This window comes from Canis lupus, chromosome 1 (assembly GCF_011100685.1).
Source record: "Canis lupus familiaris isolate Mischka breed German Shepherd chromosome 1, alternate assembly UU_Cfam_GSD_1.0, whole genome shotgun sequence".
NCBI lineage: Eukaryota > Metazoa > Chordata > Mammalia > Carnivora > Canidae > Canis > Canis lupus.
In genome coordinates, this window is record NC_049222.1 from 120,010,342 (window position 1) to 120,024,791 (window position 14,450).

The following is a 14,450-nucleotide window of genomic DNA, read 5'->3' on the forward strand; positions in this document are numbered from 1 at the left end:
CTAAACCCTGAGCCACCCAGGCTGCCCTGGCCAGGGACTTTAAAGTGGGCCAGAGTGAGTCATTTCTCCTACTTTGGTTAAACCCAAATTTATAAGCACGAAAGGTAGTGGCATTTTCTTCCCTTTACTTTACTGACTTTTCTTTTCCAGCAAAGAATAATATAGGACAGGAGAGCAAAATATTAGTGTCTTGAGTGAGCCAGTGTATCCCCTTTCCGTTTTCCCTTGTGCTCCTGATTCTTTATTGACTGCCCCTAACACACAGGGCCCTAGAGCCCCCACTGCTGCTGAAGCTACAGGGCTGGCACTTCATTTGTTTCCACGAGCCAGGAAGTGAGAGCATCCTGGGGCGCCCGGGTGGCTCAAAGTCAATTGAGCATCCGACTCTTGGTACCTGCTCAGGACGTGGTCTCTGAGTCGTGGGATCGAGCCCTGCATCGGGCTCTGTGCTCAGTGCGGAGCCTGCTTCAGATTCTCTCTCCCTCCACTTCTTGCTCACTCTCTTTCTTTCAAGTAAATAAATCTAAAATAAATAAATAAAAAATAAAAATAAATAAAAGAAGGTCTGTCGGAGCGTCCAACAAGAATTTCCTTCACAGGACTTCCCCTTAGACTCTCCGTGGCCCACACATATTTACCTTTACTCTGGCGTTACTTGGGGTGGGGGAGAAAGAACACTGTCATGCTTTCTGTCTTTGTTTTCGAAATCAGAGATGGCAGGGAAAATTAATTTGGTATTTCCTGAGCTTAATTCCTTTCAATGTCGCAGATATGAGCAGGTATGATGATTGTTCTAGTCAGGGAGGATAGATTCAATCCAGTCACCTGCCTATCTTACCTTCCCATTTCCTAGAAGGAGCCATTCATTTTGATCAACTAGATCTTTCCATGGTGTAGAAGGACTTAAGGTTTTATGCTCTAATACCTCTTAGTGCCATAGTGTCAACTATGGAAGAATCTTACCATTACGTATACACTGTTGCACGGGGTGAAAATATTTATGATTCACTTTAAAACATAACTTAATGAGGAAAAGGAAGAAAAGTTGGGCCATGCTTGATGGCCTTAAATACTTGAAAATCTTGCAGTTTTGGAGATAACATCACGATGCTGCACATCTGGGTATAACTTAAGGCTTCAGTCTTTGGAAGTCCATTCTTTAAAGGCTAAAATCCTCTCTTGTTTGGCTGACATCATAGATCAACAATGATATCAATATATTGAGCCCCAGTAAGAAAGTCTACATTTGGTCAATGTTTAATATTGGGACAGTAGTTTCTAAGTATAAGGCTTTGGGCATTAATATATAAATCTCTAAAAGATTTTTTTTTTTTCAAGATTAGTGTTTTCCTAACCTGGCTGTCCATGTTTCTTAAGTGTTTCTTAAGTCTTCTGTACCAAGGCTTTATCCATCTCGTTTGTTTTTCAGTTTCTAAAGTGACCAAACAACTAATGCTTCTGGAGACTAAAACACAGAACCAAGAAAAAGAACTAACTGAAAAGAAGGAGCAATTGGAAAGTTTACGTACCGAATGCCAGAACCTAAAAACGCAGCTGGATGGCAAGATTGCAATGAACGTTCACACTTCAATTGTAAATGAGTTAAAAAGGTAAGGATGCGGTGTCTTGTCAAGTCTGAGTGCATCACCGTGCGTGTGGTTTTAGGTGGAATAGAGAGAGGCTGCCCATCTTTTCCTGAGTCATTTAGCTACACCCACACAGATGTCTGGGACTGCGAATGGTAAACCTGTGCTTACTAAAGTCCACTAGGCCTGTCCTTGAGGGCCATGGTCTGCACTATGTGTGTGTGTGTGTGTGTGTGTGTGTGTGTGTGTGTGTGTATGACTTCTTCTCTCCCAGCTCTTCCAGCCTTTATTGGTTTTAGGCCCAAAGATAATCTAAAGTAGGGAATCCCTGGGTGGCTCAGTGGTTTAGCACCACTTTTAGCCCAGGGCCTGATCCTGGAGTCCTGGGATTGAGTCCCGTGTCGGGCTCCCGGCATGGAGCCTGCTTCTCCCTCTGCCTGTGTCTCTGCCTCTCTCTCTCTCTCTTTGTCTATCATAAATAAATTAAAAAAAAAAATCTTAAAAAAAAAATCTAAAGTAGTGGAACTGGAAACCTGGATATCCAGTCAGAGGGAGCTGATTGGATGAAAGGAGACAATCATGAAATGCAATGCAATGCAGCCATTAAACAGGACATCAGAAAAGAGTCCTTTGGGAAGTTTGGGGAAATAAATATTTTTGAGTGAAGAAAGTAGATTACAAAACGGTATGGCTAGAATGATCGCAATTTTATTTAAAAAGGAAAAAAAGTGTATGTATGTGTATTAAGGTGACCAACCATCTCTGTTTGCCTGGGACTGAGGTTTTCCCAGGATGTGGGAATCCCAGTGCTAAAACTGGGAAAGTCCAAGGCAAACTGGGATGAGTTGATCATTCTAGCGTGCGTGTGTGTCTTTGTATGTATAATTGCATGTGTATACACACCTGAATGTATATGGTCACACACACGTATACCATAAGTACATAGAAAAAAAAGACTGGAAGAATGGAAAAATATTAACAGAAATTCTCTTTGGCAGGTGAAAATTCTGTGTGTATGTCAGTAATCAGGGTTCTCTAGAGAAACAACTAATATATATGTAGGATACGTGTATAGATATTTCTAGAGATTTATTTTAAGGAATCGGTTTACACAGTTATAGGGGCTGGCAAATCCAAAGTTCATAGGACATCCAGCTGGCTAGGAATTTGGGCAGGATTTCTGTGTTAGTCTTGATGCAGAATTCCTTCTTTGGGAAACCTCAGTTTTGGCTCAGAGAGCCTTCAACTGATTAGACGGGGCCCACCCACATTCTCGAGGGTAAGGTATTACTTAAAGTCCGTTGCTTATAGAGGTTAATCACATCAAAAAATAACTTTCACAGCAGCATCTGTCTAATGTCTTCCCAAACAACTGGGAACCGTAGCCTAGCCAAGATGACACGTAAAATTAACCATCAAAATGGGTGATTTAAAATCAAATTTTAAAATTAAAAAAAAAAAAACGTAAACAAAAAAATGGTTGATTTAAATTTTCTTTGTGTTTTTTATAAAATATTTTCCATGTGTTCTATTATGAATATGCATTACCTTTGTAATGGGGGAAATAATTTTTTAAAGTGGTGAAGCTCTCAGCTAAGATGTTTGGCGTGGGGGAATCAATGAGTCGGTGCATGCAAAATGCTTAGATTAGTACTTTAGTAAATACTGGTGATTCCAACTACTGGAACCCCGTGTTTTGACTATACTGTTACATGCCGCCTGGGCCAGACCTGTGCCTTACTCTTCTGTTCCCGTAGAGGAAGGACATTTTTTTCAAGTTCTATTCATCTTTATGATTTTATTTGTCTCAAACACCCACTCCCTGTGGCTGATGGTTTTTTTGTGGATGTCATAATGACATACTCTTTTTTATTTTTTTAAATATTTTATCTATTTACTTACTTGAGAGAGAGAAAGAGAGAGCTTGTAAGCCAGGAAGAGCAGCAGCGGGGGAGGGAGAAGAAGAGGGAAAGAATCCCAAGAATCGACACGGGGCTCCATCTCATGACCCCGAGATCATGCCCTGAGCCGAAACCAAGAGTCAGATGCTCACCTGACTGAGCCACTCGGGCACCCCCACAACCACATATTCTAATGCCCCCCCCCCCGCCAAGATGTGAGTATAGAAGGTATAAAAACCTTCAAAAGGAGGCCACCAGTGGGAGTGGGAAGGCAGTGGAAGACATGGTTGTTGGGAAGGTACACATGTCACTCAATCTCTTTTAAGTGGAAATTAGGTGAGGGGTGTTGTGGTAGAGGGTGACCCAGAGTAGGGACGGAAAGCCTTTATGCCAGCTCTTTGCTGGGATGCTTTGGGCTCCGAGTTGATGGGTGGGGTAGAGGGTAGAGGAGTCAGGGTGGATGTGGAGAGTTCACCCTGATGGTTCTCTGTTGGAAGGCACAGTGATTGGCAAGAAAATCGTTAACGCGGGGAGAGGGGCACCAATTCATCAAGGATGGAATGCGTGCACTCAGGGGAGTCTACAGAGGCTCTACCAAGACCTGGTGGAAAAACAGACGAGGAGAATACCACAGACATGAGGCGAGCCAAGGGCACAGGGGAGAAGGGCTGCAAGGCTTCAGAGCACCTGCCCTCTGGTTGCCTCCGTTAGGGGGGCTCCCTCCCCACTCTGATAGGGCAGTAAGAGATGCACCACGTGTAGAAGGATAGTCATTAGTTAGCAGCAAAGCAGCTGTAGCACGAGCTCCTGCAATGGGGGTGAGTCTGAGAAGGAGTTTGAGAAAGAGTTGTGTCTCAGGCAAAGAAGAGGTCATGAGAAAAAGATTTTTGTTTTTATAGAAAAGGGGTAAATGGAACCTGCGCTCGATGAGCTTCTAGGTATGGTGCATGTGTGTTGTGTCTCCTTTCCTGGTGCAGGGCCGTGCGGATCATAAATATGGAGGGGCTCCTCCTTTTAGTCAGCTTGTTCTATCTGTTGGCAACCTCGCCTGGGAGAGCCGTGGCCCAAGGAATAGCAGGAGGTTATTTTCCTAGTGAACAGTCACCTGCTGTGCTGGTGGTCACACCTGGAAGCTTGGATTGTTTTTTATTTTTACTGTAGCTTACAAAGGCTGAGCCTACCCAGGATGGGTGGTGGGAGAAAAACAGGGTGTCACCCCACTTCTAAAGAAAGTTAGCAGACTTGTTTAGGGAGAGCTAAGGGTTTGGGGTGACTAGTGGTATCTATACAAGGAAAGCCTTCCTTATTCTGGCTTTTGGGGCGGGAGAAGGGTTGCTATTCTAAAGTGAAGCCAACTATTCATATAACTCATCTGTGTAGACAGAGTCTTGCTCAGCTGTCAGTGATATGCCAGCTCAGGGAGATGCCAGCGCAGAAGAGCAGCCTCTTTACATAATGCATACGAAATGCCAAGTCCTTCATCCTAAAATAAGAACAGACTCCTAGGTGTGAACAAACAACAAGGATCATTGGGTATAGTGGGGGGAAAATACAATAAAAGAGAGAGACCTACATAAGCACAGAAACTCACTTCTTTCAAAGAAAATATAATATAGAGAACTCAGAATATAGAGAGTAAGATGCCATAAAAAAGTACAATCATTAACAGCAAGATTGGAAACAATTACTAGAATCTAAAGAAAATTGCATAGAGGGGCTTAAAGACACATTGGTCGATTCTGCTAGCACATAAGGAAACAATTAGGAATGGAGAGAAGGTGATGGATGGAAGACTTAGCTGTCCAGGAAGTCTCACCTCAGATCGTCAGGAATCTCAGAAAGAAAGATTAAGGAAAGTGGGAAGGAAGACATAATTAGTTGAAGGACTTTTCCAAGTGTCCGACCACCTTGACTGCTAAGACCTGCAGAGTACCTGGTATAGTGAATGAAAAAGACCCGCACCCAGATACGCCCCCATGAAATATCAGTGGACCGAGAATGATGAGACAAGCCCATCACCTGCAAACAGATCGAGAGCTGGGATTCCAAAGGGCTTCATCCTCAGGGTAAGGTGAACTTGAAACCAGTCAGCCCTCAATCTTCCCTGGAGGAAGGCTCTTTACCCCTAAAAATTTTTCAAGGATTGTGTCCAGGACACAAAGCAAGCCCGACATACAGTGACTGGGAACCAGCAGAAGTAGCAAATAATTATAATAAAGAATCCAGATAGGAGAATTATCAGACAAAGCCTATAAAACAACTGGTAACTCTTAGGCTTAAAGAAATAAAAGCCTCCAAAATGTCTTCAGGGAACTATAAAACATAATACTGGATTCAGAAAGGAAGCAGAATGTTTAGAACTGGAAAATTACAATAACTGAAATTCAGAACTCACTGGATGGGCCTGACTGTAGATCAGACGTAGCAGGATGGTGGATTGGTGAACTGAAAAATAGGTCAGAAGCAAGTATCCCTAGGATGGCCTGGAGTGTTCTAAGGTTGCGGCATCACAGGCAGGAAGCGACACGGGGATGTATTTAACTGGGAGTGGTGGGAGTGGTGGGAGTGGTTAGAGGTATGTCCGTGGGGAGTCTTCCCTGCTGAAGCCGGTCGGCAGTCCGTGGGCTCTGCTAGCCCAGCGAGCACAAGCACGGTTGGGTAAGTGAAGAGCCATCTCAGTGAAAAGTGGAGGACAGAGTTCCTCCAAGGGAGTTCAGCAACAACAGGACGTTTAACAGGTCACAGGGGACACGCCAGTCACTGGAACGCTAGCTTCCAGGTGCTGGGGAACAAACAACCCCTGATGAGCTAGGATTTCATTCTGGAGAAAATGCCTTTCAGGAATAAAGTCAAAAGAAGGGTATTTTCAAACCCAAACTGAGCATCACCACCAGCAGACCTACGTTAAAGGCAATTCTAAAAGTGGATATACATCGGGAGGAGAAACATAATTCAGTGTTGGATGTGCGAGAGAGAAACTAGAGTAAGAAGGACACATAAAGATGTCAATAAACGTAAATGAACATTGATTCCATAAAGCCATAATAATATCTTTTGGGATTGAAAAATACATAGAATTCAAATGCACATCAATAATAGTATATAATCAGGAAAGGGGGTCAATGGTGTTTGTCTCCTAAAGTCTTTATATCACTCCAGAGAGGAGAAAGGTGTTGGTTCACTTTATTTATTTTTATTTATTTATTTATTTATTTATTTATTTATTTATTTATTTATTTATTTATTTATTTTATGATAGTCACACACACACAGAGAGAGAGAGAGGCAGAGACATAGGCAGAGGGAGAAGCAGGCTCCATGCACTGGGAGCCCAATGTGGGGTTCAATCCTGGGTCTCCAAGATCGCGCCCTGGGCCAAAGGCAGGCGCCAAACCGCTGCACCACCCAGGGATCCCTGGTTCACTTTATAGTTTGAAAATACGCTTGGGATCCCTGGGTGGCGCAGCGGTTTGGCACCTGCCTTTGGCCCAGGGCACGATCCTGGAGACCCGGGATCGAATCCCACGTCGGGCTGCCGGTGCATGGAGCCTGCTTCTCCCTCTGCCTGTGTCTCTGCCTCTCTCTCTCTCTCTCTCTCTCTGTGACTATCATAAATAAATAAAAATTTAAAAAAAATTAAAAAAAAAAAAGAAGAAAATACGCTTGATGAAATTTGTGGAATGTCCGTAACTTCTAAAGTAGTATAGGGAAAGAATGATTAAAAAAAAAAAAAAAATCAGTCCAAATGAGGGCAAAAGGGAAAGCTAGGACAAGTGGTAAAATAGAAAATGTAAAATGAAAAGATTGAAAGACAAATATATCAGGAGTAGCTAACACTAAAGAGGCTAAATGTTAAATTAACGTTTGTTAAGTAGAGCCCTGAGTGTTGGATGGTGAGCACAGTAAGACCACAAGGGAAGGTGAAATAGCGGTTTATAACCCACAGGTACCTGGAGGGACCACGGGTCTAGGAGTGGTGTGCTGTGGGGTTTTTGGGTGAAGGCCAGATTGGTCAATGCAAACCAAAACGAGCAGGGGTTTAGTAAGCTTCAGGGGCTCTCACCTATGGGCCAGGGAGGGGAAGGCCCTAGGAGGTGGAGAAGATGCTCATCACAGGGAGGAATCAGACCAGGAATTTACATTTACCTGTGACTCTGGGCTGTGACCCAAGGCCTGTGCCCTGGGAGAGGCAAGGCTCCTGCCAGCCGCACTCAATGGGTTCCAAGGCAGAGATGCTCTGCAGTGGTGTAGCTAAACTCTAACAGCCGCTGTGTATTGCCTTTAAGCTTCACATCTCCATCAGAAAGACACAGAAAGGTCCAAAGTGAAAGGGCAGAAAAAGCTATTCTACTCAAATACAAACTAAAAGAGAGGTGGTAAGTTACATTAATATCTGGCAAGACAGATGACAAGGTCAAAAAACAAACAAACACTACTTAGCAACGAGAATTGGTTGATAGAAGAGGCTCAGTCCACCACGTAGATGTTTAAATTTGTGCGCGCCAGAAATAAAAGAAGTTCCTGCCAATAAATTTGAAAATTCAGGCGAAATAGTGACATACCTAGAAAAACATAACTTCCCAAAACTGACTCAAAAAGAATCCCTGAATACTTTAGTCACTGAAGAACCCGAATCCAAAGATCTGTCCTTGAAGAAAATTGTACACCCTAGATAGCTTGACCAGAGTGTTCTAAAAATACTCTAGGAGGAAATAATTCCAGTCTTATAAAGTCTTCTGAAGAACAGAAAAGGAATTAATACTACCTAATTTATTTTATGAGATCAATGTCTTCTTCATATCAAAGCCTAACAATTATAAGAAAGGAAAATTAATTTTCATTTTTTCACTCATGAATCTAGATGTAAAAACTCTTAAAAAAAAAAAAGATTTTATTTATCTGAGAAAGAAAGAGAGCATAAGCTGGAGAGGGACAGAGGGAGAAGCACACTCCCCACTGAGCAGGGAACCCAGTATGGGCCTCCACCCCAGGACTATGGGATCATGACCTAAGCTGAAGGCAGATGCTTAACCAACTGAGCCACCCAGGTGCCCCTAGATGTAAAAATTCTTAAAGAAAGTATTAGGAATAGATGTAAACTTTAAAATGGTTCTATTAAATGAAACTGCAATAAATGCCACTCTTAGTGGTGAAATGTTGCGAGCTTTCCTGTTGAGACTGGTGGCAATGGGAGGATGCCCGCCCTCTGACACCATTTCTGAGCAACATTAACAACATTGGTTACTAAGTGATAACTAGTGCACATGGCAAGAAAAAAGCAAAATTAGAAGGTTTGGAAATAAATAATACTGTCATTTTTCACAGATACAAATCCATATGTAGGAAACAAATCTACAAATAAATCATTAGGAATAGTAAGGGACTTTAGCAAAGTTGGTAGAAACAAAATCAATTTATAACAAGGAATTGTATTTCATTGGAGGAACAGCGATGTAGAAAGTGGTATTTGAGAGCAGCAGAGGAAAGAGGGGGAGAAGGAACTATTTAGGAAGCCTCACAGATGCAAAGGAATGGAAAGATTTATAGTATTTCTACCAGAAAAATGATAAAGCTTTAGATGATTTCACTGGGTTAAAAAAAAATTACAGGTTGGAATTTAAGAAACAAAGCAGATGAACACAGGGGAGGGGAAGGAAAAATAAAACAAGATGCAAACGGAGAGGGAGGCAAACCATAAGAGACTCTTAACTCTAGGAAACATGGAGGGTTGCTGGGGCGGGGGAGCGGGGAGAGGGCCACTGGGTGATGGGCATTAAGGAGGCACGTGATGTAATGAGCACTGGGTGTTATATACAATTGATGAATCACCAAACGCTACCTCTGAAACTAGTAATACACTATATGGCAACTAAATGGAATTTAAATAAAAGAAAAAAAATTACAAGTTGACAGATTTTTGGTTTGGGAATTTGTTTCCTCATTCAGTGTGAAGATGTTCTCCGTAGCCTTCTGGCGTGCATCGTGCCTGATGAAAATCTGCTGTTGTTACTATGATCTTTGTTCCTCTGAACATGATGTATCTTTTCTCTCAGGCTTCTTTTAGTAATTTTCCTTTATCACTGGCTTTCAGCAGTTTAATCAGGATATCCTCTGGTGTGGTTTCTTTGTGTTTATTCCGCTTGAGTTTGAATGAACTTGGAAATAATTTAGCTGTTATTTCTTCAATATTCTTTTCTATTTTTTCCTTCTCTCATCTCTCCTGGGACCACTTGATATTGCCCTATGAAGTCATTTCCCCCCCTACTCTTCTTCCTCTCTGCTTCAGTGGGATACTATCTATTGATAGGTCTTCTAGTTCTCTCATCTTTCCTTCTGCAGTGTCCAGTCTGTATTTTTATTCCCATTCAGTGTATGGTTTGCCACTTGTATTGTGTTTTTTCCATCCCTGAAAAGTCCATTTGAGTCATTTTTATATTTTCCATTTCTCTCCTCATCATGCTTTTTCTCTGCTTTCTTAAACACACAGAGCATCTTTACAGTAGTTGCTTAAGAATCTCTGTTGGCCAATGCCATCATCTCTCTCACCTCTGGAACTGTTCTATTGATTTTTTCCCTCTTGATCACGGACCATATTTTATTGCTTATTCCCAGGCTTGATTGGTTGCTGGATATTGTAGTTTATGTTGTTGGATGCTAGATTTAGTGCATTACTTTAAGTAGTGTGAGATTTTGTTCTGGTGCACACTTACGTTACTAGACAGTAGTAGTTGGATTTTTCAAAGTTTGCTTTTCTTTTCTCTTCTCTTCTTTTTCTTTTTCTTTGCCTGTTCCTTTTCTTTCTTTTTTTTCTTTCTCTCTTCTCTTCTTCTCCTCTTCCTCTTCTCTTCTGGATTTTCTTTTCTTGGGTGGCTTTTCTTTCTTTGTCGCTTTTCTTTCATTTACTGTTCATTTCCTCCTTCCTTTCCTTTACTTACTTTCTTCGTTTCTTTTCTTTTCTTTCTTTTCTTTTTTCTTTCTTTTCTTTCTTTCTTCTCTTTTCTTTTTTCTTTTCTTTTCTCTTTTCAAATAGGCTTTAGGCCTGACTTGGGGCTTGAGCTCACAGCCCTGAGATCAAGAGTCGCACGCTCTACCAACTGAGCCAGGCAGGTGCCCCTCAAAGTTTGCTTTTCTTAGGGTAGGCCCAAAGCAGCCGTTAGTCCAAGGCTACTGTGGCCCCACCACCAAGGCAGTGATACCCTTTGGAGGGTTGTCTCCGATGCTCCTTCTATTATAAGGTCCTTCCACTCTGGCTGGTAGGCTCCTGTACTACTCCAGTTCTTGATGAATATCAAGGACTGTTCTGCTCCCTGTTTCTAATGGTTGATTCCTTGGCCTTGGGTAGTTTCCTCTCATTCATGTACAGATCAGTAGTCCTCAGCCAAACACTGGTGGTGACTGCCCACCCCACCAAGGGTCTCCAGAGCCCTTTGTCCCACAGTTTCTACCTATGTTGGCCTTTCTGATCTCTGATTCCTCAATGCAGCAGGTCCACTGGGTTCAGTACTACAGCCTGCCAGTAAGCTGGAGCATTTGTAATGCTCACCTTGTTATTTCCTTCCTTAGGGATCACAGTCCTGCGTTTGTGCATTATCTAAAGTCTGAAAACTGTTGTTTCGTATGTTTTGCCTGGTTTTTCTAGCTGGAGGGTAAATCTAGTCTCTATAACTGTGTCTTGGCTGGAAACAGAAGTCTTTGTATGTTTAACATTCTTCCTTAGCCATTTATAGTTATCATTAATCCAGTCCAGCGTATCCAATAAAATAATACTTAATTTTCAATGACAGAAATGAGTTCTGGATTCTACAGGGTTTTGAGTTAAGTTGACAAACTAACCTGAAAATCATACATTGTTATGTATTCCTGCTGCACATAACAAGTGCACAGCTACCATGACACCCTCTCTGCACATTTGACAACATCCAAACTGCTGTTCAAGAAAATAGGGGACGCCTGGGTGGCTCAGCGATTGAGCATCTGCCTTTGGCTCAGGTCATGATCCCAGGGTCCTGGGATCAAGTCCCACATCGGGCGCCCTGCATGGAGCCTGCTTCTCCCTCTGCCTATGTCTCTGCCTCTCTCTGTGTCTCTCATGAATAAATGAAATCTTTAAAAAAAGAAAGAAAAGAAAACATATTCACTCATTTCATACTGCACAGGTGTCACAGGAACATGAGATTCTATAAAAGTTTTGAAACCATTCTCTTTCATTTCTGTACTAATCTTGTGGAAGTAACAAATAGCTGGAGACTGACACCCATCTGAAGATCACATTTTGAATAGCAGTCCCGCAGAGAATACTGCAGGGATGTATACGGAATACAGTCCAAATGGCTGTTGGCAAGAAAATGGGCGCGTAGAACTTGGCTGAGTGATACAACTAAATATTCTACAGCCACACAAAAAGATAGGTGAGTCTTGGAGGCATACGGCGCTGAAATACATACGGTCCTTTAATGCAGCTCTTACGCATCTTGGTTCTCTGTACGTGTGGGTCCCGTTTTTGCAAACTAAACTGAATTGTAGCAATGCATGGATAGGTGATAACACTATAAAGATAATTTTTTAAAAGATTTTATTTATTCATAAGAGACACAGAGAGAGACAGACACATAGGCAGAGGGAGAAGCAGGCTCCCTGTGGAGAACCCGATGTGGGAGTTGATCCCAGGACCCCGGGATCACCCCTGAGCCGAAGGCAGACACTCAACCTATGAGCCACACAGGCATCCCCACTATAAAAATAATTAAGGACAGTTTTATGATTGGGGCAGGACCTATGGGAATATCTGGGGTCCTGGAAATGTTCTGTGTTTTTTACATTACTATTGAATCATAGTACAGTTACCACTTCTCTTTTTGAGAATAGCCATTCTAACAGGCGTCAGGTCTCATGGTGGCTTTGATTTACCTTTCCCTGATGATGAGTGATGTTGAACATCTTTCCTTGTCTGTTTGCCGTCTGGATGGCTTCTTTGGAGAAATGTCTGTTCAGGCCCTCTGCCCATTTTTTAATAAGCTAGTGTTTTTAGTGTTGAATTGTGGAAGTTCTTTGTATATTTTGGGTATTATTCCCTGATCAGGTATACCACCTACAAATATCTTCCCCCCATTCAGTTTCCTTTGCTGTGCAGTAGTTTATTTTTGCTTTTGTTTCCCTCACCTAAGGAGGCAGATCCATAAATAAGTTGCGAAGGCTGATGTCAAAGGTATTACTGTCCATGCGCTCTTCTAGGAGTGATGTTTCAGGTCTCGCATTTAGGTCTTTAATCTATTTTGAGTTAGTTTTTTGTGTACGGTATAAGAAAGTGGTCAGGTTTCACTCTTTTGCATGTAGCATGTCCAGTTTTCCCAGACCATTTATTGAAGACTGTCTTTTTCCCCCATTGGATATTCTTGCATCCTTTGTCATAGATTAATTAAGCATAGGTTAATTTTTCTATCCTGTTCCATTGATCTGTGTGCCTGTTTCTATGCCAGCACCATACTCTTTTGGTAACTACAGCTTTGTAGTACTATCTTGAAATCTGGGCTTGTGATTCTTCCAGCTTTATCATGATTGCTTTGGCTATGGGTCTTTGTGTTTCCATACAAATATTAGGATTATTTGTTCTAGTTCTGTGAAAAATGCTGTTGGTATTTTGATAAGGATTGCATTAAGTCTAGATTGCTGTGGGTAATATGGACATTTTTGCAATATTAACTCTTCCAATCCGTGAGCATGATATGTATTTCCATTTTTTGTGTGTGTTGTTTTCAGTTTCTTTCATCAATGTCTCATAGTTTTCAGAATATAGGCGTTTCACTCCTTGATTAAATTTATTCCTAAGTATTTTATTATTTTGGTACAATTGTAAATGAGATTTTTTTAAAAAATGTTCTGTTTCTTCACCTATATGGTAATTATATGAGGGTTCCTCATAATTAGTTGATAAAATATGCAATTATCTTTTATATACTTTTCTATACTTATATTTCACAATTTAAAAATTTTTTAAATCATGTTTTTTTTACCAGGAGAACTAAAATCAGAAGTGATCAGTATATATTTTCTCTAGGGAACCCAAAAGGTGGAATAGGAAACATTTTTTTTTTAAAAATTATTTTTAAGATTTTATTTATTTATTCATGACAGAGAGAGAAGCAGAGACACAGGAAGAGGGAAAAGGAGGCTCCATGCAGGTAGCCTGATGCAGTTCTCGATCCTGGGACTTCAGAATCACGCCCTGAGCCAAAGGCAGACGCTCAACCACTGAGCCACCCAGATAGCTCAAAAGAAATTTTTTTTTTTAAAGCAACTTATTTTGAGGCACCAGCCTGGCCCAGTCAATGGAGCATGCGACTCTTAATCTCTGGGTTGTGAGTTTGAGCCCCACGCTGGGTGTAGAAATTACTTAAAAATAGAAATCTTTAATAAAAAATAAATGCATAAATAAATAAAGCAACTATTTCTCCTACCACCTATTAACTTTCTTTTTAACAAATTGTTTTTACCTTTTTGTTTGTTTTGTTTAAGAAATATATTGTTAGAGGGATCCCTTGGTGGCTCAGCAGCTTAGCACCTGCCTTTGGCCCAAGGCGTGATCCTGGAGACCTGGGATCGAGTCCCACGTCAGGCTCCCTGCGTGGAGCCTGCTTCTCCCTCTGCCTGTGTCTCTGCCTCTCTATCTCTATCTCTCATGAATAAATAAAATCTTAAAAAAAAAGAAATATATTGTTAGAAATACAACTGAAGGGGCACCTGGGTGGCTCAGTTAGTTAAGCATCTGTCTTTGGCTCAGGTCATAATCCCAGGATCCTGGGTCCTGGGTCCTGGGATCCAGCCCTCATCAGGCTCCCTGCTTCTCCCTCTCCCCGACCTGTGCTCTCTCTCTGGCTTGTTCAAGTAAATAAAATGTTGGGGAGAAAGAAAACTGAAGTCCTTTTTAAGCACTCTCCTTAGTCCAATATCTATCCCTGGCTTTCTG

At 41.6% G+C, this 14,450-nt stretch overlaps 1 protein-coding gene across 10 annotated transcripts in view; it reads left to right on the forward strand.

Moving 5' to 3' along the window:
- The window catches only part of CEP89 (centrosomal protein 89), a 73,332-nt gene that overhangs the window by 41,729 nt on the left and 17,153 nt on the right, over positions 1-14,450 (forward strand). For all 10 annotated transcript variants that reach the window (XM_038529466.1, XM_038529471.1, XM_038529464.1 and 7 more), the window contains one exon: positions 1,430-1,610. In XM_038529466.1, the coding sequence (XP_038385394.1) occupies positions 1,430-1,610 (181 nt within the window). The remainder of the gene's footprint in view (positions 1-1,429; positions 1,611-14,450) is intronic.